General features: G+C 43.7%; 1 protein-coding gene across 8 annotated transcripts in view; it reads left to right on the forward strand.

The window, feature by feature from the left end:
• Positions 1 to 25,017, forward strand: part of BCAS1 (brain enriched myelin associated protein 1) — a 99,070-nt gene that overhangs the window by 56,257 nt on the left and 17,796 nt on the right. For 3 of the 8 annotated variants that reach the window (XM_047853653.1, XM_047853654.1, XM_047853659.1), the window contains exons 7-9: positions 6,534 to 6,710; positions 13,186 to 13,227; positions 20,997 to 21,170. In XM_047853653.1, coding sequence (XP_047709609.1) covers positions 6,534 to 6,710; positions 13,186 to 13,227; positions 20,997 to 21,170 — 393 coding nt within the window. Of the gene's footprint in view, positions 1 to 1,797; positions 1,933 to 6,533; positions 6,711 to 13,185; positions 13,228 to 20,996; positions 21,171 to 25,017 lie in introns of all 8 variants that reach the window. The other 5 variants (XM_047853655.1, XM_047853657.1, XM_047853656.1 and 2 more) reach the window with 3 other exon arrangements.

The following is a 25,017-nucleotide window of genomic DNA, read 5'->3' on the forward strand; positions in this document are numbered from 1 at the left end:
TCAACTACTTTCTAGAGATGTTTTCCTTTACACTTGACAGAACTGATTATCCCTAATGGAACACATGGTTTAACTTTCACGGGAATCGGGAGGAAAGTTTAACTTGGTGACAGATAAGTGTCTTGGGTCCTCCTTTTGATAACTGCTTTGAAAGACACTGGGACCAAATAAATGGCGTGGCCAGCCCGATACATCTGTTACCAATTTTCGAAGGGGCCAGGTTGTGAAAAGGATCCTGGAATTTATCTCAAGACCTGCGTTTGAGCTCCGGTCCTGCTATGTGGTAGCTGTATGATGTGATCCTAACCTATGTGAATCCAAATTTCAACATCTGTCAAATCAGGACAACAAAAATTCCATCTCCCCCCATCCCCCAGCATTGAATGAAAATATGACAATGCCTGGTAAACCACGGAATTCTATTCAAATGTAGGTGATCACGATTTCCATAATTGCTGCAGGACGTATTAAACCACCACTATTACATTTGTATTGTATTGATTGGTCCTTCCAGAATGTTCTTATGTTAGAAAAAAAAAAAAATATATATATATATATATATGAGGCATCTACATGCATTTCCTTTAAAATTAGTCGTTTGCTACAAGTCAGCTAGGGTCAAGTTCAATGAATAGTTGCGTCCAAATGTTTCTCTTTTGATTCTGTGTCTTGCATTGTTTAAAGTCACATAGTCAGCACAATAGGCTAAAAACAGTGGGGTAGGTGGGCGAACAGTGGGGTATGTGGGCGAATTGCGTGGCTTCTCAAGTGACCCGATGGCGCTCATTCTCTTCCGCTGCTCATACACCAAGACTCTCCCCCCACCCCCAGAATGTGGTCCCAACTGCACATACATAGCTGATAAAATCTCACTACCTTGCCCAGAGAGGTCAAGGTCACTGCTAGTAGAACCGAGTCTCAAAAGAGAGTTTTGTGAATGTAGGTTGTCTATGATACAAACAGATCCCTTTATACAAACCTGCCTTTTTAACATCCTTTCTACTGAAGTTCTTGGATCCTTGCATTTGAAACATCTACACCATTTGTCCATCTTCCCATCTGGCCCAGACGGTTTTTAGCACACTACACGCCCCACACAAAATCCCCCGCCATTTGTAACTCGAGTCAACAATTCTGAATGGCTGTCGCTGGGTTATTTCAGTTCCAATCTCCCCCCACCCCACCCCCACTCTGGCTCTGTGGACTGGCACACAGTAGACACTTTTTTTGCCAGAGAGATCTGCTCGTCTAGAAGTCAGCTGAAATTTTTATGGATGATACTGCTTCCCTGAGGTTTCTAAGACTGAATAAAAGATCGTTTGGAGAAAGGAAGCCACTCAAGGCAGTGTTTGCCTTGACTCCGGATGCAAAAATAAATTGTGTGTCTTCAGGTATTTTTTTCCTTCCCATGTGACAATAGCATTTAGATAGTGAAAACTGTCAAGTAGGGGCTGTGTATCTTCTTTAAATCTGAATATTTTATATCATATAGACGGAGCTTAAATGTTTGGTCCTTGTCTTTAGCAAGTCGTGTTAATCTGGGTCATTTAAGTAGGTCGCCCTGATGAAAATTAAGGTGTGCTTGAAGTGGACTGTGAATATACTGTGCAGCACATTGTCTCTGAGCGTTTAAGAAAAGAGAGTCATTCACGTGATGGGAATGTTGTGGTTTGGGGATGGGGGGTGCTGTCTCAGCAGTTAATTGTCAAAGTGCTTCAATGCACTTAAAAACAATGGGAAAAAAATGGATTTTGTCTAAAAACAAAGTTCTAAGCTGTGACCACTGTTGCCCAAAAGGCATCCAAAGCAGAAAGTGTCTGTGATGGACAAGCTGGGCAGAAGATCTGTGAGATCCAAGCTAAAGCCACCAAGAAAAAGCCCCTGCATAGCCCCAGGCTAGGATTCGCCTTTAGGAAATTCTTTAGGCATAAGGTCTGTATCTTGTTAAATGACAAAGAAAAAAAAAAAAAAAAGAACCCTGGTCTTCACCACATGGTACAGGTGGCTGTCCCATGTCCTATGTCCCCTCAGCCCTGCTTCAGGGAAGACAGCCTTGTATGATTGGGATCATTAGAGGGCATTAAAGATTTTGTGAATCAAAATTCAATGATTATTTTAAATCTCCATCGTTATAAATAAACATCTGGCTCGTTTCTTCCTAGTGTGGACCAGGGTTCTGGAATGATCCTTCTAACTCCGTGTTTCCCAAACGTCGAAAGTATGCATACTATCGTAATCATTTTTGTCAGATTTAGCACGGTTCAGTTGATCTTTTTCATTACAAGGGACTCAATTCCTATTTAAAGGTATCTTTAAAGAAAACTTTCATTACATCATACATGGAAAACTGGAGTCATTTTTCACAAAGAGGTAACCATTAATATGGCTAATTAAAAAATAACGACCTTCTAGCTACCTTGTTTGTGTTAAGCTCCGAATCCAATGCCTTTCTAGCTCCATTAAAATGCAATTTGCCAGCAATAGAAAAATGTTAAAGATATACTGGCACCAGACTGAGCTTTTCCCCGAATGTTCTCAGGAAGATTAAATGCGAGTTGAAAAAAGAAAAGTATTTTTGCCATTTTCATGTTATTAAGCGTTACGTCTCTGCGCAATCTAAAATGACCTGTGATGCCACCGATGGTATGCTTCCTACGCTTTGGGAAATACTCTTCTAACCTCAAGAAAATAACGTTATCTTTCTGTGGCCTGTTCCCTCCATTTTCAGTATCAACTAAGCTCATCCTGAGCCCAAATAAAAGCCCAGACAGAACGAAGCAATGAATGAAGGCAGAGCAATTTCTATCTCCATGTCCTTGGAAAGTGAGGACAACATAGAATTAGTTGTGAAGATTTCACTCTCAATTTCTAGGAAGAGACCAGTGTTCGTCTGAAACCACCAGTTAAGATCCCTGAATTGGGCCAGCATGCTTGGACATTGTTTATTTATTTATTTATTTATTTATTTATCTATCTATCTATCTATCTATCTATTTTATTTTATTTTTTAAAATATAATTTACTGTCAGATTGGTCTCCATACAACAGCCAGTGCTCATCCCAACAAGTGCCCTCCTCCCTGCCCATCATCCACTTTCCCCTCTCCCCCACCCCCCATCTACCCTTAGTTTGTTCTCAGTCCTCAAGAGTCTCTTATGGTTTGCCTCCCTCCCTCTCTGTAACTTCTTTTCCCCCCCTTCCCCTCCCCCATGGTCTTCTGTTATGTTTCTCAAGATCCACACAGGAGTGAAAACATACGGTCTCTGTCTTTCTCTGCCTGACTTATTTCACTCAGTATACTACCCTCCAGTCCCATCCACGTTGCTGCCAATGGCCGGATCTCATTCTTTCTCATTGCCAAGTAGTATTCCATTGTATATATAAACCACATCTTCTTTATCCATTCGTTGGACATGTGTTTAAAACATCAACCATTCTCCACTAGGTTGAATGAACTTGTTAAAAAAACTTCCCCAGCTGGATGTTAGAGTCCCAGGATGGTGTATGCAAAGAAAGGCTCCATAGAAAGATCTCCTGGCTGCATTTATATTTGCATAAGCAAACCGTGTTATGAAGCCACGCTTTAATTTCCGTACAGGCTTATTTTGTTTTGTAAAGACAGAGAGGGCAGAGTGATAGAAATTACGGGGTGGGGGGCGGGGTGGGGGGAGGGTGGAGATTAAAAAGTGGTGCTACTCTATGTGAGAGACAATTTGGTAATTGCTAGCGAAATGTGTCATAGACCTTATGCAAAGCCATCCAGCTGAATTCCCACCCGGAGCTTCTGTGAGGAGGGGGCCCTGAAAGTTTACAAAACGTATGACTTTCCCCCTCATGTCTGCATTTCATTAGGAAATTCATTTCATGCACAGCAAAGTTTCATGTCTCCAGAATCTCTTTCCTCCACACAAAGGGGACCACCCAAGTTCAGTATTCCTAAGGTTTCTCCCCCGATCATTGGTCTCACATCCTGCCACTGCCTTGCATTTCGGGCAAAGATAGGATTCGGGAAATACTAGCAAGAAGAGGTGCCCCTTCCTGGGATTCTGTAATGCCAACACAAGGACTGTAAGATTTTGCCTTGAGTTACGTTCGGTCTATTTTTTGTGTAAAAGTAGGAGACAATTCTCAAATGTTCTCAATTCTCATTTTTGCAGGAGTTTGGTAGAACTTACTGGCTTTTGCCTCCTTTTTCTTTGTTTGTCATCCAAACAGAGAGAGAAACAGGGCCATTTAGACCAACCAGCCAGATTATGGCATGATTATAGGAGCTGTGCCACTCACCCTCAATTTCATTGGAACCTAGGACAGAAAAGAGGAAATCCAAGCAAATTCAGGGATTAAACATCTTCTTCTGGTTTTGCTATTAAAAAAAAAAAAATGCAGTGGTTACCAGTCGTGATCAACTCCTAGGCTCATTTCCCTGTATCTCAATTTTTCTTTCTATAAGAAGAATTTTCTTAAAAATTTTTTTTCTTGGTTTAAAAAAGTAGGGAGGCCAGGAGTTAATAAGTGAAATAAGCCTATTGTTATAAATAATAAGAGCGTCAGCTTTGCTTTGCTGAATCAGGATCTTTTTCTCTTGGCTTCGTCACATGCTATGCTTCGGAATCAAACTTTTTCACATGTTCTTCTAACATTGAACATGACAACATGCACACAAAGCAAGGCATTGTTTTAGGACTTTTTTTGCCATGCCCAGGAATGCTCCTCTCCCCACTCAGGTTTTCCTGATGTCCGCCCTCTCTGCAGGGCAGCTAAAATTTTAGTAGCTGGCTCATTTAATTCATAAGCTCTGCCATACGGTCATTGTTTTCCACTTCAGTGTAATGTTTATATCTTACTAACCCCTCTCCTCTCCCACACCCAGATGTGAAGACGTATTAGGGAAGAAGGTAAGGTCATCTGAAATGCGATCTCCAAATCTAATGTTAGAATTTCATACGTGGGGTTGCCAGATAACCTACAGATACTCCGCCAAATTCAAATTTCAGATAAACAGCAAATAATTTTTTAGTATAAAGATAAATATGTCCCGGGGACCTATGTTCTGATGCCTCAGAATTTTTCTTGGTTGATCTGAAATGCAAATGGACACGGTATCTTATATTGTCATTACTGAGAGTGTTTGCTGTATTTGGCATATCTGAATCCATCCGGGAGATTGACTCCAAAAAACACAGAGTTTTTGTAATCTCTTCCATAATGCAGACAGAGTATTAATTCCATTTATGCTGGCAGAACACCATCTGGGGCACTTCATTGGGAAGTGAGGAGATGGGTGGGCAAGGAGAAAAGACTACTGGTAGCCTATGACCCCATAGCCCAGTAAGGAGGGGCAGGGTGGGTAGAAACACAACATAACAGGATCCCGTGTAGGCGTTGCTCTCCAGTCCTTTCTAGACAATTATTTAGCTATTTATTTAATGCCTATCTTATGCCAGACACTGGGCCTGATAGGAGCTAGGGATATAATGCTGACCAAAGCAATGGCTCTTACCCTCAGAGCTCATGGTCTGGCCAGGGAGGTGCCTATTCAACGAACAATTACACAAATATACTACAGTTATATTATTCTATATATAATAGAGTTATCCTCTTGCGATGTTTCTTTCAAGGGTCTCTGGGTACTTTCCCAGTGTAAAGAGAAGAGGAGTACCCATCAGTTTCCCAATGAAACTGATGGGTGTAGATGTGTTTCTCAATTTTTTTGTCATTCTCACCTTCTGGCCATGAAGCTGTTTTTTAGACCTTTTCTCCCTGGCTGCATACGATAGCACAGGGAATGGGGAGACCTTAGTTCATTAGAGGCAGGGTATTATAGGGGAGCTGGTAAGAGTTTGGGTGTGGGTATCAGACTCCCTGGATTTTGATGTCAACTCTGCCCCCTTATTAGTGTAGTCGTAGGGAAGTTTTTTTTTTATAACAACCTGGGACCAACATTTCCTTCACTGTAAAATGAACATAGTAATTAGTTCCTTCCTCGTAGAGCTATTGTTAGTACATTCAATCCCTTAGAGCAGTGCCTGGCACAGGTACCTTTTCGTAAAAGTTAAGTTTTATTAAAAGCTGCAAGTTGGAGATTATGTCCCTTATACCTATACTTTCTTTATGTCCCTTACACCTCCTTTAATGTCTAATTTGGACGAGTGAAATAATATACGTTTATAATAGGAACACGGATGTATTGGAGGTGCCTCTTCAAGATGTTTTTACTGGTGGGAACATGATCAAAACCACTTGAAGGCCACTCAATATGAACTAACAACATTAACAGCAAAGTGCCTCCTACGAGCACCCTGATCCCTAATGACTCACAAGAACATAATATAGTTTTTTGCAAAAGGAAAATAACTTGACTTTTTCCAAAATTTTAACACAAATCCACATTCACATAGAATATTTGCACGTACAGAAAATTGTGGAAAAGAAAACTAACATGCATAACCCCAGCCTGTGTTTATAAAAAAGAGCCCTTTCGCTTTTGGAATCCTGACATCACTTTAATTTTTACTTCTTTTTTTACTCTATAGGGTGCTGAAAAGCCACCTGTCCCGTCACCTGACGTCCAGTCAGACAAAGCTAACTTTATATCCCAGGAGACCAGAGGGACGGCCAAGAATCCTACATCCTCTGAAACAGCGAAGGAAGCCCCCAAGGAAAAGGGGGCACCCACCTCTCTGCCTCTGAGCAAACTCTTCTGGAAAAAGGTAAGTTCTGTTTTCAAGACTTGGGGAGACTTTGGGGCTCGGAAGACCTGAGAAACTATTTCAACCGGGCCAATTCATGTGCTCACAGAGCACGCAGTTTATTTTTCTTCTCCCAAATGACTCAATTAGCCATTGAGTTGAAGACTTGTAATTTACTCCTGGGAAGAATGAAATGCCTATCGTGTCATGTGCATATGTTTCACGGGAAAGGAAAGGAAATAAACAAGCAGATTTTTTCATTCTTGGAGTTATTCCGGCTCATGACAGACAGTTGTGGTATTTCGTGACTTCATTTTCTTACTAAAATGGCTTAGTAGTCTGGCTTCTTCCTGGATTCCTCCGAGCACTCTCACTCCAGCGAGCTGAACCACCTCTGGGCTCCCTCCCTCTTTCCCCTGCAAGATATAATCTGTCATTAGGAACCACTAAGGCTCACTCTCCTTTTAGAAAACCAAGGTGTCCACCATTCTCCACCAGGGCAGGGCACACAGCGTGCTCTGTGATGGGGGCATTCACGCCACCGTCCGATCTTTTTCCCTCTAGAATTAAGGTGGCGTGCAAGGGAGTGTGGTGGGTGGGGCTGAGTCAGTCTGAGAGCTATTCCTTGATCATCGTTGTTGAGCAAACCCCAGCTGCCACACATGTTCAGAACTCTTGCCTCTTTTAAATGTGGCCAAAAGATGAGCAAGAAGCCGTGGGTGAGAAAGTGGAATATAATTCATAGAGCTGAAAAAGATCTAATTAGTAATTTCATCAAAACATCCACGCAAAACGTGCAAAACTTGGCACGCAATACAAGGCAGGTGATTAATACAGATGCCCCTGTGGTGTTCGTTGTATTCTTTGGTCCAGAATCCAGCTGGATTTCTGGAACTCTTCCCTGTTTGTTTTCTGTTGCACAGATATCTTTCTTCTGGGTCCTGCCCAAAACACAAACTCTAATACTTAATGAAAACTTTGGGTGATGTCATTTGGCATCCTGTTCTGGTCTCCTTCCTTCCCAACCGCCAATTACTTACTTTTAAAAAAGCTTTTATCACCAATACAAGGCAGGCAACAGTTCCCGAGTGAATCAGATGTGCAGTTTGGTGGCCAGGAAGATGACTTAGGCAACCCGTACTCAAACATTTTTATTTAAACAATTATACATATTTAAAGTGCCTTCGAAAAATTGAGGCAGCACATTAAACTCAAGATTTAATATATATGTTGTTCAAGGTGAGACTGTAGAGGTTTAGCTTAAGAAGCAATCCTATTAAAAAGGAACTGTCACCCGATCATAAATTTGGACCCTTCAAGGAGCGACACTGAGACAGAATTGATGTGCAGTAGATTTATTGGAGGCAAGCGGCATGAAGGATAAAGGACAGGGGATAGGAGTAGGTAGAGAGAGACTTCACACCATAGTGAGGGTCTGACACGGGAGAAGAGAGACAGGGAAGGAAGGCGGAGAAGGTCCGAAAAGCCATAGACTCAGGGTGGCTCTGAGCCAACGGGAAATCCCAGAGCAGAGCTTGCCCACGAGGAGTCGTATGTTGAGCAAGAATGGCCCAGTCCCCTGCCGTGCTCAGTCATTGCCTGGGAGCGTGGCCTCAACGTTAACTCGGTCGTGGATGCCGAAGAGGTGTGGGTGGGAAGCTCTCCCAGCAGGGAAACGGCACACTCCGTGGCTGCCGCGGACGGTACACGAAATGTGGCCAAGACCATGCAGGAGGCTGGCAAGCGGCGGAAGTTTGAGGAACGCTGATTGGCGGCAGACAGATCTGACTCTGGGTCCGATGAGCCTGGATGAGCAGCCTCAGTTTCAAAATTCGTAAAATGCAAATAATAAGGGTACCTAGACGGAGAAATGAAGACTAGATAAAAAGAATGCCCGCGAACCCCCTAACACCACGCCTAGCACAAAAGTGGCCGATGACAGGGGCCTGGGTGGCTCAGTCGGTTGAGCCTCTGACTCTTGATCTCAGCTCTGGTCACGATCTCACAGTCTGTGGGATCAAGCCCTGAGTCAGGCTGTGCACTGACAGCACAGAGCCTGCTTGGGATTCTCTCCCTCCCTCTCTCTCCGCTCTTCCCCTGCTCATGCACACGCCCTCTCTCTTTCAAAATAAATGAATAAACTTTCAAAAAAAAAGTGGCCAATGAATTGTCCTTCTGACCTATGTCATTTATCTCCTGCGTGTTCAGGAGGGGACACACTTCCTCTTTCTATACCCTCCAGTTTGGAGAAGCTGCTAAGCTACTGAGCCTCAAATACTTTATTTTTCCTTATCTTTGGGGTCTCTGAGGGATATATTGGTTCCTCTTTGAAATTCAAGCTATTTCCATTGAAGAAAAAACAGGACCAGTTGACATTCATCCCCCTAATGATCAGATTTCATATAGGTCAGTCTCATTGGTTTTTTTCCTTTTCCTCGATTATCTGGCTTTATTTCTTGAGTAGATTATAAAAATAATGAAGAGACACTAAAACCCCGTCACCGGTAAATCTTGTTTTTCTTTCTTCCACCTAATCAGGAAGACAGCTCTAGATGAACGTAAAATACAGGCGAGATTCACTCAGGCAAGAGTATTTTTAGCTTCTTTCTTTGTGCTGAGTTTTTTTGTGCTAAGTGCTGGGTGCTAAGGCATTGAAAAGATAGAGCGAACAGACTGGTCCCCTTGTGCAGCTGAAAATCTCATGGGGGGATGTATGTTTTAGTCGAAAACAAAATGAAGACCTCTGTTTTCTTCAAATTAGAAAACACTTGATTATAAAATCACTGTTGTAAAAATTTTTGGAAAAGAAACAAAGAGGAATGCTAGAGAATTTTGATATTTCCGCTAACCCAAGCTCTCTTTCTTCTCCTCTTGTAACTGAGAAGCTTTTACGCAAACTGACTTTGAAGTGTGTGCGTCCACAATATGAACATCAGAAATAAAATTCTCCCCTAACACGCTGTGGATATGAGATTATAAGTTATTTTGATTTATAGGCTTGATTGCGAAAGTCATTCTTATTATAAAACAAAAATAACAAAAATAACCTTTGAGAAAATTAAGTTCAAATGATGTCGTATTTGCCAAAAACTGTTTCGAGTCCAGTGACTGGACTACCTATGCCCTTTATTGTTCTGGGGTCTTTGGTATACCATTTGTTCTGTGACCTCCCAAAAGTTACTCAGCCTCTTTGAGTTTCTTTTTCCTCATCTGTTGAAGCAAAGGGTTGATCCTGAAAGGAAATAGATGATCTTGAAAATTTCTTGTACGTGGCAAGTCTTGCATAACAGACAGAATCAGAAAGTTTGGACAAATTGCTTGACCACCGAAAGCCTCTGTTTTCCTTTGTGTAAGTAGGGACGTGTTCATCTCACTGTGTTGCTGTGACAGTCCAATAACTGTACCCAGAGAGACCCTCGGACATAGTAAGGGCTCCACGAACAGTTTTATCATTTCTTCAGGTATGAACAGTTGCTGGTGATGATCTAAACATCCATGTGTGGCGTTTGATGCCAACAAAAGGCACAAAACAAGACTAAGGCTCATTTGTACTGCTGTCGAAACACCTAAAGTCCATTTGAGGGAACAAGGCACATACATATGCCTGCATCTGCAAGTGTGTGTGCACGTGCACCATTAGTAAATGCTACATTTGAAATATCTTCAAATGGGTATTTGAAGGTAGATGCAGGTATACAATCCGTGTCCACGACGCAAGAAGACGTATTTGGGAAGGTCGATTCCTTTCTCCCCTCCTCCTGCATAGTGTAAAGGTAAAAATAAGCACAACTTAGAACAAAATGAACATAGGGAAGAGTTCTTAGCTCGGAAAGCAGCTTTCCCTGCTTTCCTTTGAAGGAGAGGAACGATGGTGTGGGAAAAATAATGGGAGCCCTGAAGTCAAAGAGACACATCATCAAATCTCAGCTCTGACAGTTACTGGCCATTTGAATGTGATGGGGTGACTTGAATCCCCCATGCTTCACTTTCCTCAGCTCTGGGGACAGACTGTGGCATCTACCTTCTGTGGTTAGTGGGAGGACTGAGTCAGAGAACGAATGCAAAGTGACTGGCCCTGTTCCAAAACGATGATGTTGGAATCCGGGTTAATGTGTGGGGTGCAGGTTACAAATGCTGTGGGTGTTTAGAAAAGGGAGCAGTCGGTGTAGGTCAAAACAGACTGAGAAGACTTTGAAAATCCTCTGGATCCTCTGAGTTATCTGCTTCAAACACAGATGCCTGCATTTGATCCCAGAACCCACGGGAATCCTGGTTAAGAGAGTCTGGCATATGGCCGGACAATTATGGAAGCACTTGAAAGGCGGGCCGAAACGTCTAAGCTTGAGGAAAGGTCTTAGGGCCACTGTGAAACCAGTGAACTCAGAACAGCTGTCACATGATCAAAATGATGCTTCCAGAAGACCTGCTAGCCACGGGATGTCTGTTGGCTTAAGTGCTACCATGTGACGGGATTTTAAAGAAACATCCTTTCACGAATGTGCTCTTCAAAGGACAGGATCCTTTGCTGTGCGAGTTTATACTGATGAGTTCAGGAGCTGTTTAGGCCCTCGTTCTCAGCAATATAAATGCCCAAGCAGGATCCTTTAGTTTCATAGTGGGTTTTGGTTGGGATGGTGAAGGAGGCTGGACAGTCCGTAGGCTCAGCGGATAACAGCCAGATGCCCAGTTCATCGAAGGAGATGAGAAGTTTCTAGTTTGAGATTTGAATGGGAGTCCTGCGCTCCATGTGGCTCCCGATTAGCCCCACACCCTCTTGTGTTCTTCTCACCGGAGAGCTTGGGAACCCAACGAGCACCTCCCGGCCTGCAGAAATGGGACTTGCGTCGAAAGAGCCCCTCTCGTCTGCTTTGAAGTGAGCCGTTGCATCAGCAGCACCGTCCAGTTTTCGTTCCCGTCTTCCGTCTATCACACCGGACCCCCTGGCCGTGGGAAAGAGCGAATTGCAATTCGGTGCTGCTGGTTGCTCTGCCCGTGGGCTTTCTGCTCGGTGGGAAACGGGAGGAGGAAAGGGGGACACCGCCTGAAGCCTCCAGTTGTCATTGTGTGTTGAGCGCTGGTGCAGGTACACCTTACACGTGAGATCCAGGCTCGGCTCACAGAACGGGTTCCGTAGAGCTACTGTTGATAAATGTGACCCAAGCTGAACATGTCATCTAGAGAGAAAGCAAATCTGGCCGTGGAGAAGGAAGCTCACACAGCTACTACAAAGCGTGACTCAGACCCTTGAGGTCTGAGGGTCTTGGAACTTGGCTCTTGGAACCACTTTGACCGCTCCCTAGCTGTACCACCTTGAACAAGTGACTTCGCCTCCCTGTGTCTCCATTTCTGTCTACGTAAATGACGAGCACCCTCCTGACCGCTTGAGGCCACTTTCAGTGCGATGGTGTGTACAGAGCCCCTGCACATACAAGGTAGATGCAGGTGTACGATCCGTGTCCACGGCACAGGGAGACGTATTTGGGAAGGTCGATTCCTCTCTCCCCCCCCCCCTGCATAGTTTAAAGGTAAAAATAAGCACAGGACTTAGAACAAAATGAACGTAGGGAAGAGTTCTTAGCCTGGCATCCAGCTATGAACACCCTAAAATGATGGGCAAAATATTTGGTTCGTGTTTATTTTTCTGGAAAGAGAGTCCAGATCTGCCAAGCGGGTCTCAAAGCGGTCTGCGTACATCACCCCGCCACAACCCCTCCCTGCCAAATTTAAGAACAACTGCAAAGATCATCTCCAAAGTTGAAGCTTCGCAAACGGTCGTCATGTAATGGTGGCCTCGACCTTTGACAGCACTGGGGCAATCGCTCCCCTCCTCGAGGCAGTCTGCGTATGACAGAATTACTGTAGGGAGGAATAGTGTCTGAAGTTGGGTGTGTTAGAACCCCAGCCTTCTGGGCCTCCAGAGAAGGGTTCTAGCCGGATTCAACTTTGGCACGATGCCACCGGCCTATGTTGAGGGCTGAAGCAGCTACCGATGCTGGCCACTGCGCTACGGTCAGGATAAGGCCAAAGACCCTGCTCGTTACCTCACCACCTGTTTGCTCTATGTGTGCCATGGGATGGATGTCTCTGGACTCAACTGCCAGAATTTTCCTGAGCGGCTCATTTGTTTTTACCTGACAGCGACTGTGCCTTGTGTGATTTTCATCAACCAGCAGAAAATGTTAAGGCAGACGTGTCGCTGACCCACAGCCGAGGCTGTGGTCTGTGTTTTCTGTAGCAACGCTTCTCCCCCACTCCATTCGTGTCCTGGCCGCGTCTGGGTATTTCTTTTCCCTTCGTTGCATCTTCAAATACATAACTATTTATCATCTTGCTGTACCGTGTGATCCCGCGTAAGTCTCTCTCAAGTTCTCTTTGGAACCAGGTGTGCGTAAGCAATTCAGTGTCCAAGAATGGCACCAGAGGGCTGTTGGCCCAAAGAACTCTCCATTTTTTGGTAACATTCTGACTCTTACTTTTGTTTTTATCTTCCCTTTAGTCAGCTAAAGAGGATTCAGTCCCCGCAGGTGCAGAGGAGAATGTAAGTTATGCGTTAAATGGCAGAACCATTTCATTCTCATCTTCCGCATGCTGGACCATTGGGCATTTCAGCTCTGGGGTCCTGTGTTCTTGCATTGCCCCAAGTGTCTCCCATCTGCCGTAGACTCTTTCAGCCTTTCATGTGATTAGGGACCAGTGGGGAATAACATTGGGTGAATATTGGCAATGCCTATGAAATCAGCACAAACGAAATCACAAAGTCAGAGCATGCGTTTTTATAATTTGTCATCATCCAGGGGCTGAAAGAGTCTATCACACTTAAGACCATCCTTCCACTTCCTTAAGGGGCAATGATGCTGCCCCCTGCACTTCTTCTACCTTGATCGCTCTCTGTTTCCATGGCAACCCAGATTCTCTACTAACTGTGGGCGGTACCCAGGACAGATAGGTGCGTCAAGCATGAGAGCATCTTGCTGCACTTGATGCTAAGACTGTTGTTCTTGGGCGGGAGGACCGACTCCTTGGGTCTACACCTGGGAGACACAGGCTGGACCTCCCTGTCCAAACCCTCCAGACTGTGCGTTCACATCTAAAGGGGATGGCTCCATAGAGGCACCGCAAAAACGCAGTTTTCCGAAAACATCTTCCAGGGAGATTAATCAATTGTCCTCATGAGTCAGCAGCTTTCTGCTCTGAATGGAGTACAGTCTTGGAAAATTTTACAAGTGGGGATAAGCGAGTTCACAGCTCCTTAAGATAGAAACTGATCATTATCGTTTTGCCAAAGCAAAATATGTTTGGCTCTTTCTAGGTGTCTCTGGTTTGCTAGCCTTGGAGAGAGCTTGTGTTTTCATTTTTATTTAATTGCTGGCATTGAACTGATGTTGAAAATCCAAGTCTGTTCCAGAAATGTTGTCTGTGATGTGGGATGGAAATCAGAATGGTTGTTACAATTCTTGCTAGGAGAAAGGTCTTTCAAATCTGCTTTTTTGTTACTGTGATTGTTTTTCTTTCCCTCCCCCCTCCCTCTTCCTTCCTCCCTCCCTCCCTCCCTTCCTCCCTCCCCCCACCTCTCCTTTCTTCCTTCCTTCTTTTCTTCCTTCCTTCTCTTTCTTTCTTCCTTCCTTCCCTTTCTTCCTTTCTTTTCTTTCTTTCTTTCTTTCTTTCTTTCTTTCTTTCTTTCTGTCTTTCTTTCTTCCCCTTCTCTTATGAGTCAAACTTACGAGCTCAGCAAAGCCCAGATCTTTCATAATTCCAAAAAATTCTCATGAATTTACCAGCTATTTTCTACGGAGCCAAAGCCTCTATTTCAGCAACCTGTGAGGAGGAACAGTGCGAGTCTTTTCCTCCATGAACTTTACATTTAAAAGCTGCAGGTTAACCCTGGGGCATCAGTTAGCATTGAGGTTCTGAGTTTTTTGGAGAGAAACTTCTTTTTGGATGTTTGTGTGCCATTACCTGTTCGAGGAACCCCGCATCAACGCAGGGTTGACCTCTGACAAAGAGGAAGTATTTCCTTTTCTAATGTGAAATTCGGAACAGAAATATAAACGTAAACTAAAGTCGAATTACGGATGCCAAAAGAGAACAGGAAAGCTGATGAAGGTATCAAAGAAAGCAAAATATTTTCTCAAGAAAATGAAGATGCATTATCAAAATGGCTTTAGGTTACTTAGCCCTCAAAAGAACATTTCTGTTTTTAAGCTCCAGCATTTCTTTGTCTGCCTGTTAGTTGGAGGGATGAGGCTAAAAGCAGTGGGTCTTGGGCCCTTTATCCCCAGACTCTGCCCCCTCTTGGACCTCAGTTTACTCATCTCTTAAATGCCCACAATGATATTACCCACCCCTTAGGGTTCTTGCAGGAATTAAGCAAACAATGCATTTAACATGCTTGTTTCAGTGCCCAAAACACAGAAAGCATTCAGTAATTCAGGGGTCAGCAAACAGCAGCTCACAAGCCAATTCCAGCCCATCGCCGTAGGGCCCACAAGCTAAAATTGGTTTTTACATTTGGAATTTTTTTTTAACGTTTCTTTATTATTGAGAGACAGAGAGAGACCGAACAAGAGCAGGGGAGGGGCAGAGAGAGAGGGAGACACAGAATCCGAAGCAGGGTCCAGGCTCCGAGCTGTCAGCACAGAGCCCGACGCGGGGCTCGAACTCACAAACCACGAGATCATGACCTGAGCCGAAGTTGGACGCTTAACCGACTGAGCCACCCAGGCACCCTGGTTTTTACATTTTGAATCATTGAAATAACTGAAAGAATAATATTTGGGGGGGGGGGTGGTGCATAAAAATTTCACCAACTTCACATTTTACTGTTTATGAATAAAGTTTTATTAGAATACAACCACACTCATTCATGTGCCTATCACCTGTGGCTGCCTCCCCGCTTCAATGGCAGCATAGAGTGAGTGCTCCCAGTGATCAGAGATTGTATTTCCTCGAGCAATTACACATCCCTAAGTGCCCACGTCGAGTGAAGGCATGCATGAAATAATTAGTTTAATTTCCTCCTCCCAAATAAGGGAGATGGCATTAATCAAAACAACGTACAGTTCAAAACAGAACTATTAAGTGTGATTAACCATATTATAAGAGTCCTATCTAGCGACGTCTGGCTAGAATATGGTTCGTTTTTGTTTTGTTTTGCTTTTTTAAAAACCTGTGGAAGTTTAGCGCTTTTCCTAGAATGTGCTTCGGGTCCTCCCAGAAATAAAATCTGCTGCAGAAACTAAAGAATCATTCCTCTGTCATCTGAGAATATTTTGACCCTTGCTTAATTCAATTAATGTGCTAGCTAATGGGGGAAAAAAATCTTTCCCTCCCAATGACCTATACCATCAAGGAAATAGGTACTTCTGTTTTTTACCTCTCTTAGGAAGTAACCTCATGGTTGCAAGTGAAAGAAAACCCAACCCAATCTGGATTTGTTTTTAAAAAGGAATTTATTGGCACTCATCACTGGGAAGCAGAATTGGTTTTAAATGAGTCTTGATTCGGGGCTTTCCTGTGGCTCAGCCTTCCTGGCCTGCCTACATTTCCACCTTCCGATGTCACGTCGCCCAGTTCTGAGCAAAGGAGAGATTGGTCCGGTACAAACTCTGCCTGTCCTCGAATCTGTTCTCCTTCATGGACCTACACGGATTCACGTGCTCTATTAATCAGCTTTGGCCAGATTTTGGTGCAAAATCGAAGCCCCACACTGCAGTGGCTTTCAACAGCAAGGATTCTTGTTTTCCTCATTCAGGCTATGTGGCAGCTGTGGGTTCTCTGTGGCTGATCCATGTGGCTTCTTCCTGCTGAGATCTAGACTGAGAAAAACAGCCCCTTCAACAAGGATGTGCAATTGTAGTGACCAAGGGAAGACAGTGCCGGGGGTGAACCATGCAAGGGCTCTGAGACCTGCCGCTCAGTCCGGCTTTCCATCACATCTGCTCACGGTGCCTTTGCCAAAGCACGTCACACAACAATGGGCACAGATCTATAAGCACTGTACGGGAAGCCAGAGTGAAAAATTGGGAAAATAATATATTCTGCCACATGTTCCCATCCCTAAACTCATATGGCCAATGAGCTAGACCATGTGGATTGGCTTAGATCTGCTCAAGCAACTTCAACCCAGTTATGCCGTCTTACAGTTAGGGTGTATTGTTCCCCCAAAGCAAAATGGGGGTTCCATGAAGAGAACGAAGGAGAATAGTTCCTGGGTTGAAAAATGAAATCTTCGCCCAGTCTTGGTAATCAAATAATCGTGTTATAAATTAAATCAGACAGCATCTTAAAGAGATTCTAAAGTAAAAACTGTTAATATCAATATTTTTGTATCATGGGTGAAGTTTAGGTGGAAGAAATCTGTTTTGCTGTAAATCAGTCTCCAGAACTCGCAGTGCTAGTGAAAACTGTATAATCCAAATGCCAAGAGTAAGGATGGTATAATCTTGGAGGCAAAAAGTGGAAACTTGCTGAAATGTGTATTCTCTGTCTTAAATGCACTAGCCATCTTCAGGCAAAGTATAATATCCCCTAACGAAGTCAAGCCAATCCACGCTGAAGTATAGCACACATCTGATTTTCACCGCTTCCATCATGCCCCAAATTAAAATGTGCAGATGCAGTTATATATTCTAAAGAAGGAGCGACTTCTTCCAAAGCCTTGGCTGGAAGGATATCGGAAAACTATCCGGACAAAAATCAAATTCTATGTCTGTATATGCAAATTAGCTCCTCACTCAGCTCAAATCCTTCTGGATTTCCACACTGGAAATCGGTGGATTTTCCTTGGCTGCTGAAAGCCAATTTCTTGGCCTGACTTCAAAGCTAATGGGACTCTCTAGAAGTATCGCCCACATCAGCCTTTTTTTTTTTTTCACCTACCGAAATAGTTATGTTTTGAAGAATGGACTCTGGCCTAGGATTTATGAGTTGACACCACTTACCATTTGTAAGGGCCCAGCAAGAAAACCATTGGCAATCGAAAGGTTGATTGATGAGGTTACCATACAGTCTGATTATTTTATTATGTAATTTTCCCTCCAGGCCCTTACATACAAAAAAAGGAACTCGCTGCTTCAGAGACAGAATAATTCTGAACCCAGATTCAGTGAGTCAGACTCTGGTCATTACCGACCTCAGGGTTATTTCCCATTTCTCCACCCTTTTCCCCATGATCTCAGGCAAGGTTGGCAACTACCATACCCACAAAGTATTTGATCATTATTAGTCTAAAACAGTACTCCCATTTTTTTTTTTCAACAACAATTTGTCTAGGGGCAAGGATGTGACAACTTCTGGCCAGTGCAATGTATGCTAAGGTAGGGAATCAAAATACAGACGTTCGTTTGGAGGAAAGCTTTTGCTGGGAACTTCCTCCATTTTTTAAGACATTGGGTTGAGGATGCCATGCCTGAACTGTGGCAGCTACTTATATATCCACGAGGTAACAAATAAAAGGGTGAAAATCCAGCATGCCAAAGATGGGAAAGCCAAAGAATAGAAGGAACCCATGTTTTTAAAGACATTGTGGAGCCATAGAACCAATCCTAGAACTTTCTACTTTCAAACTGGTTCTGTATCATTACTGGTTAAGCCATATTAGGTATTTGGTTACCGGTCCACAACTCCATCCCCATTGAAATGGCTACTTACCTGTGCTATGACTTTGGCCAAGCCGTTCAGTCATTCACATTCTTCATCTATAGGATAGGGACAATGTTATCTTACTCTGAGCTCTTTAATAATTCAATAACTATTCACTGGGGGAATATATTAAAAATACTCTCCACGATGTCAGGCATGGTAAGAGGTGGTTATTAATATCATCTCTAAAAAATGGGCATGTGCATGGCAGGTGATTCCACATTATTCAGGCCCATGAAATAAACAGCTCTCATAATAGCTCAAGTAACAGCCAGTGGTGTTAACTGAGTGCTTGTTATGTGTCAGGAACCGTTCTAAGAGCTTCACGTGCACTTCCTGGATTTAATTTTGCAGACAACTTTCTGATGTGTATACTGTCCCCGTTGAGAAGATGGAAACCCCATCGTCTCAATGTCGGGATGTTGAGTAGGGACCTCTGTTTAGAGCCTCCGTAAGGGGTGAAGTCAAGACTTCAAGCCAGGAAGGCACTGCAGGCTGATCTCGTGATCACTACTAGGTCAGACCACCTGCCTGTCAGGCTCACTCCGGGACCCTTGTGGCTGAAGGTTCTTTTTCAGAAATGCAACTGAACTGAACCAGGCCCAGATATGGAAACCCATGACCACGTCTGACCACCACTCCCCATATGTCACCTGGCTTCAATCCCATCCTGGTTTCCCAAGATGGGCCTGGGTCAGGGCAAGGCAGCCCTGCAGCAGGAGAAGCCTCTTCCCAAACATCTGCTGTTTGGCTGTCCAGTGCTTTCATTCTTCCTATGTCTTAAGATGGGACAACTTGGCTTGTGTTCACCCCAGCCCCTGCAGCTCCTTGCTCTCTTATGGTCAATCCATGCCGATCTCCCCTGCTTTGCGTCCTTCAGACTTTCGAGTTGATGACTCCCCAGATCGATTGATGACTTCCCCGTATCTTTGTCTACAGACGGAAGATGCTCGAAGTCATGCTGATGTGTTATGAAATGGAAGGCGGGGAGAGACGGCTGTGATTCAGTTGCTATATTTCAGGCTGGTCCCTCATGCTGATCGGTTAACGGGCTTCGGTTGACAGTGCAGAAATTCAGGGTCCTTCTCAGTCTCGATCACTGGGGTCACGGGCAAACCAATGGTATATTCTGGATGAACGGAAGGAAGATGATTTCTCCACAGGCATGCTGTGTTTCTAGAAATACCTAAGTTTCCTCCCCCCAACTCCCTGACAGCAAGAACAAGATTCCGAGGAAGGGGCGGCGCCTGGCACCAGCAAAGACAAATGGACAGATACCTTTGGCTCTAGAGCAACTGTCTCTGAGGCAGGGGAAGGCAAGCGTGTTGTGCAAAGGGCCGGGCAGTAAATATTGCAGACTTTGCAGGCCACATGTGGTCTCTGTTGCCTACTTTTTCATCTTTTAAAAAAGCATTTTACAGCCCCTTAAAAATGTAAAATCCATTTGTAGCTCGGGGCCATACTAAAACAGTCTCTGGGCTGGATTTGGGAGTAGCTTGCCAGCCCCTGCCCGAGGAAACCAAAAAAGAAATTATGAAGCCCTCTCAGGGCCAATTAAATCTGTTGCAGGGATCAGTGCAAAAGCAGAAACGGTTCCAGATGTGACTGGGGCACAGTACAAATGGGGTGAGGCGATGCAAAAAACGGAATTTGGAATCAGAGTGCAGGTGAATGGGATCTTCCATCCAAACCCCACGTTGCTGGCCATCCCTTGTCCCCCATGGACATCCAGGGGGGCACTGAGCTCACTAGGTACCTCGCTGGGGGCCGTAAGGAACTTGGCCAGTTTTCTTGCCAAGTTTGGTTTTCTTCTGAAAGCATGAATTTCAGTTAAGAAACAATGGCACATGACCGGCCCTGGGGTGGGGTGGGAAGTAAGTTCAGGAGGAAGCCCAGTCTGTTCAATCCAGTGTGGCTTTCACTCTATCCTTTCCGCAGAGAGGACGAATTCTCCACAGTTGCGGGTAGATGTAGGGCACGTGATGGGAGACGTCACGGTCACCGTCTCTGAGGGTGGACCCTTAAGGAAACGATTCACTCCTGATTTTTACACAGGCTAGGTGTAAGTCACCTTGATGGCAGACCAAAGAGGTGGGCCTCCTGGAAGGGAGGGGCGTTGAGCATGTGACGGACGGCAGTCCCCAAGAGGCGCTTTCTGTCGGAGCCTTGAACCTCAGGCAGGAGGAATCTCGCTACTCCCAAGTCAGTGGATTTGGCATTTTTTTAGAAGTTGGCTGTTTGACAGCACATTATATGGCGGCACCTGGGTGGCTCAGTACGTTAAACATCTGACTCTTGATTTCGGCTCAGGCCATGATCTCATGGTTCATGAGATCGAGCCCGAGTCTGGCTCTGTGCTATCAGCAAGGAGGAGCCTGCTTGATTCTCTCTCTCCTTCTCTCTCTCTGTCCTTCCCCTGCTGGCATTCCCTCTCTCTCTCTCTCTCTCTCTCTCTCTCTCTCTCAAAATAAATAAACATAAAAGAAAAAGAAAGCCCACTATATGACATGAGCATTACTTCTGGAAGATGTGCCTGCGTAGAAATGATCGTTGGCTCAAACCTGTAGCTACCCTGTGAAGAAGGGGTGACCAGGACCCCACTTTCTAAAGCCTCTTTTGGGGAATGTCTTTTTATTCACTGTCTTATTACCTGGCAAAATAATCCAGGTGGTGTGTGAATCACCAGTAGAGGTTGTAAAGTCCGAGGAAGTAGAATCAGCCTTACAAACGGTGGATCTCAACGAGGAAGGAGATACCACACCTGAACCCACAGAAGTAAAACTCAAAAGAGAAGACCCCAGACCACCAAGAGCCTCCCTGATGGCGTTTCTCAGACAAATGGTAAGCCACCTGCTTCCAGCACAGGAAATCTGAAATACCCAGACCAGCTTCCGAGAGCGAAGGACCCGCATCGTAGGTGGGGTGAGACATAACTGTGGGTGGTGTAGACGGGATATAAGTGGAATCTGAAGTGTGCAGTAAGGAAGTTCCCTTTCATCCCTCTGACTCCATCACAGAGAAAGTCTCAGTTCGTTGCTAATATTCCTTAATCTTTCCTGAACTCCTGCCAACTCCCTCTTTAACAAAGACAGAGCTGGCCTTGGGTCCTGAGCTGTGGTAGCCAACCGCACCTACCTGGAAGTCAGTATTATTGTTCACTTTTGATTTCAGTTATTTTTAAAGTTTCCTTCTGTGTATGGCAAATGATATTATTTTTCTCATTATGGTAATGACATGCTGTTTCCTTTGAAAATCCATATATTTACATAAAGAACATAAGGCAGTGTTTAGAGGACCAGGTAATAAATAGGCCAAGTTACATGTTGACGTTAGAAAAATTCTGAAAGTGACATGTGAGTCACACAAATGTGGGCAAAGCCGATTGATAAATAGTTCCAGTTATAAAGTGGCAACATAATTTCTAATAGCGAGCACGTACAACTTGCTCCGTGCTTTTAGCTGGTATAAAATGGAAAGAATGTGGGCAGACGTGTTTTGGTGTCTATGAAGTGTCATGTACATGAAATAACTAAACATCCAAGAACTTAAATAATATAATGCAACAAAACCCAACTTGGTTGGAAGACAAAAAACAAAGACCCATGTAAAAGGTCATTGGTTTAATTCTCTTTTAATGAAAAACAAGAATTTCATTATAGTGTGCCGTTATTTTCAGGAGTCTTTGGGAGTTTAATCTTCTGAGAAAGCAACTCTCTGGTTTCACAGGCTCAGCCTGTTAAGAAATTCTTTCTGGTCCACAACACAACACAACACAACACAACACCACACACCACAACACAAAACCCATGCCAATGGGAGCTGAGGCATATTAAGGAGAACCCTGCTAGAAATTGTGGACAGGATTCATTTTCTCTTACCAGTGGATTCTCAGAGAGTAGGAAGTATACAGTAAGTAGCAATCAGCCTGTATGGCTGGGACTCCATGTACATTCCTCGTCATTTACTCTGCAATTTGGCGCTAAAAATGGGGATCAAGATCTGAGATTTTTCAACCAATTTTTCTGCTATGTCAGGAAAGAAAAGAACATTTGGCCAGTTTCTGGCAACCCATCTACATTACAAATGGGATCCCCAAATAGCTCATCATAACGTTGAGAGCGATCCAACTTTCCCATTTCTGGATGGAGTTGAGAGATACCCTCCCCCGCCTCCCCGATAGCAAAGAGCATGATTTTCTCTTCCAAATAACCAACCTGAGACTTTACTTAAAAGACAAGAAAATGCAAGAGATTCCAAATAAGGCATGAAAGACATCTAAACCACTCACTACATCCGTTCAAAACAAATCCTTAAATTCTAATGAGGTTTCACATTACTTAAATTCATCCTCCAGAGCTATCCTTTAGAGGTTTCTCGGGGATATTTTCTAGCAATACAACCTGGGTACCTCTGAACTGTTAGGGGAACAAACTGGAAACAAAAGAGTCCTTTCTAATTAATTCTCCCTAGGACAGGGATAGGAGTAGAGGAAGACACATTTTTCCCCAGCAACCCTCAGTGGATTCATCGTCTTATAACATCCATTGTTCTTAGTATCTACCGTGCATAGAAAGAGTTATGTCTGGAAGCCTGAACATTCTTCCCTTCTATTAATGTTTGAACTCCAAACCTTCCATGATTTGGGGGATTCTTCCTAAAAATTCCAGATATCCTAATGATTTTTGTCTTGCAGTCTGCTTTGTTTTCCTTATAACAATATATTATCATTGTGAATAATTCAAATACACAGAAGACATGGCTTTCCAGCTCACCACATCCCCATCACTTCCTCTTGTCACACCCAGCCCAGCTCTCTCATTTATGTCACTGTCCCTGTCCCTGGGGGTATTTGGGGTTGCATCCCCAATGTAAAGCCACCTCGTTCTTTACAGCAACTTCACTGAATCCCATCGTCTAGATTTATCGTACTCAGATTAACCATTGCTCTCTTGATGGACATTTGACTTGTTTCCCACTTGTGGGACTTCATTTATGTATTTATTCAGCAAATAATTGTTGAATACCTACATTCTAGACACTGGGATACAACAGTGACCATAAATAGACGTGGCCCCTGTCCTCATAGAGAATAAGTCCTAATAAGGAAAACGGGTGTTTATTTTAATCCTAGGTCATAGGCAGTGAGCACACACCATGTGTCTCACACACACGATCTAGGTGCTTTGCGGACCTGCATGAACATCCTTGTACACTTACCTTTATGCCTCTGTGTTATTATCCCCACGGCATGCAATTTTGGCTGTTGGCTTCAGCAGTCGTTTTCAGGAAACACTTTTAGCTAACGTTTCATGACTTCCGAACGAATCTGAAGTGCGGATTTATGCAGTAAATCCAAACCAAACCCTGCTGTAAGGACTTGAAAATAGAGACAACATCCGACTCATCACTGAGCTTTTTATTTTTTATTTTTTGAGCCAAATAAGCGAATGTGTCAAACTGATTTGCTGCCCCATGGCAATGTGACTCATGGTTGCATATTCCTTTTAAACTAAGCGCGTTGCCCAGTTCACTTCTAAGAGATGTTTTTCTTTCCGGAAATTAACCTCTCGTAAAAATAGAAATGAAGAGAATATTATTTTTCAAATAAGTATACTTCAGGGAAAATAAATAGAGTCACATAAAGTCCTTGCACTGCATTTGACACATGTAGATATATGCCACTTCACGAAAATCCAATGGGCTCCTACAGATTTTCAAAATACTTGCAAGAAATAGCTAAGACATCTGTCATGCCCTACATAGGACAAGATCCTTATATGTATTAACTCAACTGTACGTCAAGAGATTGGGTATTTGAAGTGACAATGTATTTTTATAAAGTGAGTGGGTGGAGAACTATATTCATGCGCCCGCAAACCACATAGGCAGATGAAACCGTAAAGGTGGTGGATAGAAATACAGAGATAGAGATTTATAATTTGTCAATATTAATAACACCCTGTCCTGGAAAAGTGCTTCTCCTCCTCCAAACCATTATCACACGCTGTTTCATTTAATCCTCCTCCTGTCTCTTTCTTTAGACCATTAGTTTTGTAAGAAGCTCTTTGTTGGAATAATGTTCTCAGGTGCAGAGAAAGACTATGAGCCTTAATATTGGGCAAATGTAAGACCGAAGGGGGAGACAGCCACGCAATAATGGTCTTTTGTGGCTTACATTCAATCTATAAATCTAGTAAAGCCTGTTGAAATGTACCCTCTGGAGGAAAAAGGGGATGGTTCGTGATGGTAATTGTAAAACAAAACAAAAACCAAAACCAAAAACAGCAGTCTCCTAGCTAAAGTTCTTGATCTCAGATTCTTCCCTGAGTATTGAACTATGAACACGGAGTTTCTCTTCAGGAAAAGGTTCTGAAAGTAGCATTTGTGTGGGCAATTCCTGTCTCCAGAGCAGCTGGCATTCCTTCCTACCCTTAAAGGGGATTCTGTGGCCATTGGGCCGTCTCGGTTAATAATAATAATTAATAAGAATGGCTGCTGTTTATGTATCACGTGCAGGCAGCATGGCCGGCACTATGCTAGCACATTGCTTGCGTTATCTCATTCATTAATGTAAAAACTCTGTGCAACACATTCCTGCCCCTCTGTGCTCAGAAGGGCATGAGGACTCAGAGTGTTTTAAGTGATCTGGTCAGGGTCACAGAGCCGGTAAATGGCAGAGCCAGAATTC

Source organism: Prionailurus viverrinus, chromosome A3 (assembly GCF_022837055.1).
Source record: "Prionailurus viverrinus isolate Anna chromosome A3, UM_Priviv_1.0, whole genome shotgun sequence".
Taxonomy (NCBI): Eukaryota; Metazoa; Chordata; class Mammalia; order Carnivora; family Felidae; genus Prionailurus; species Prionailurus viverrinus.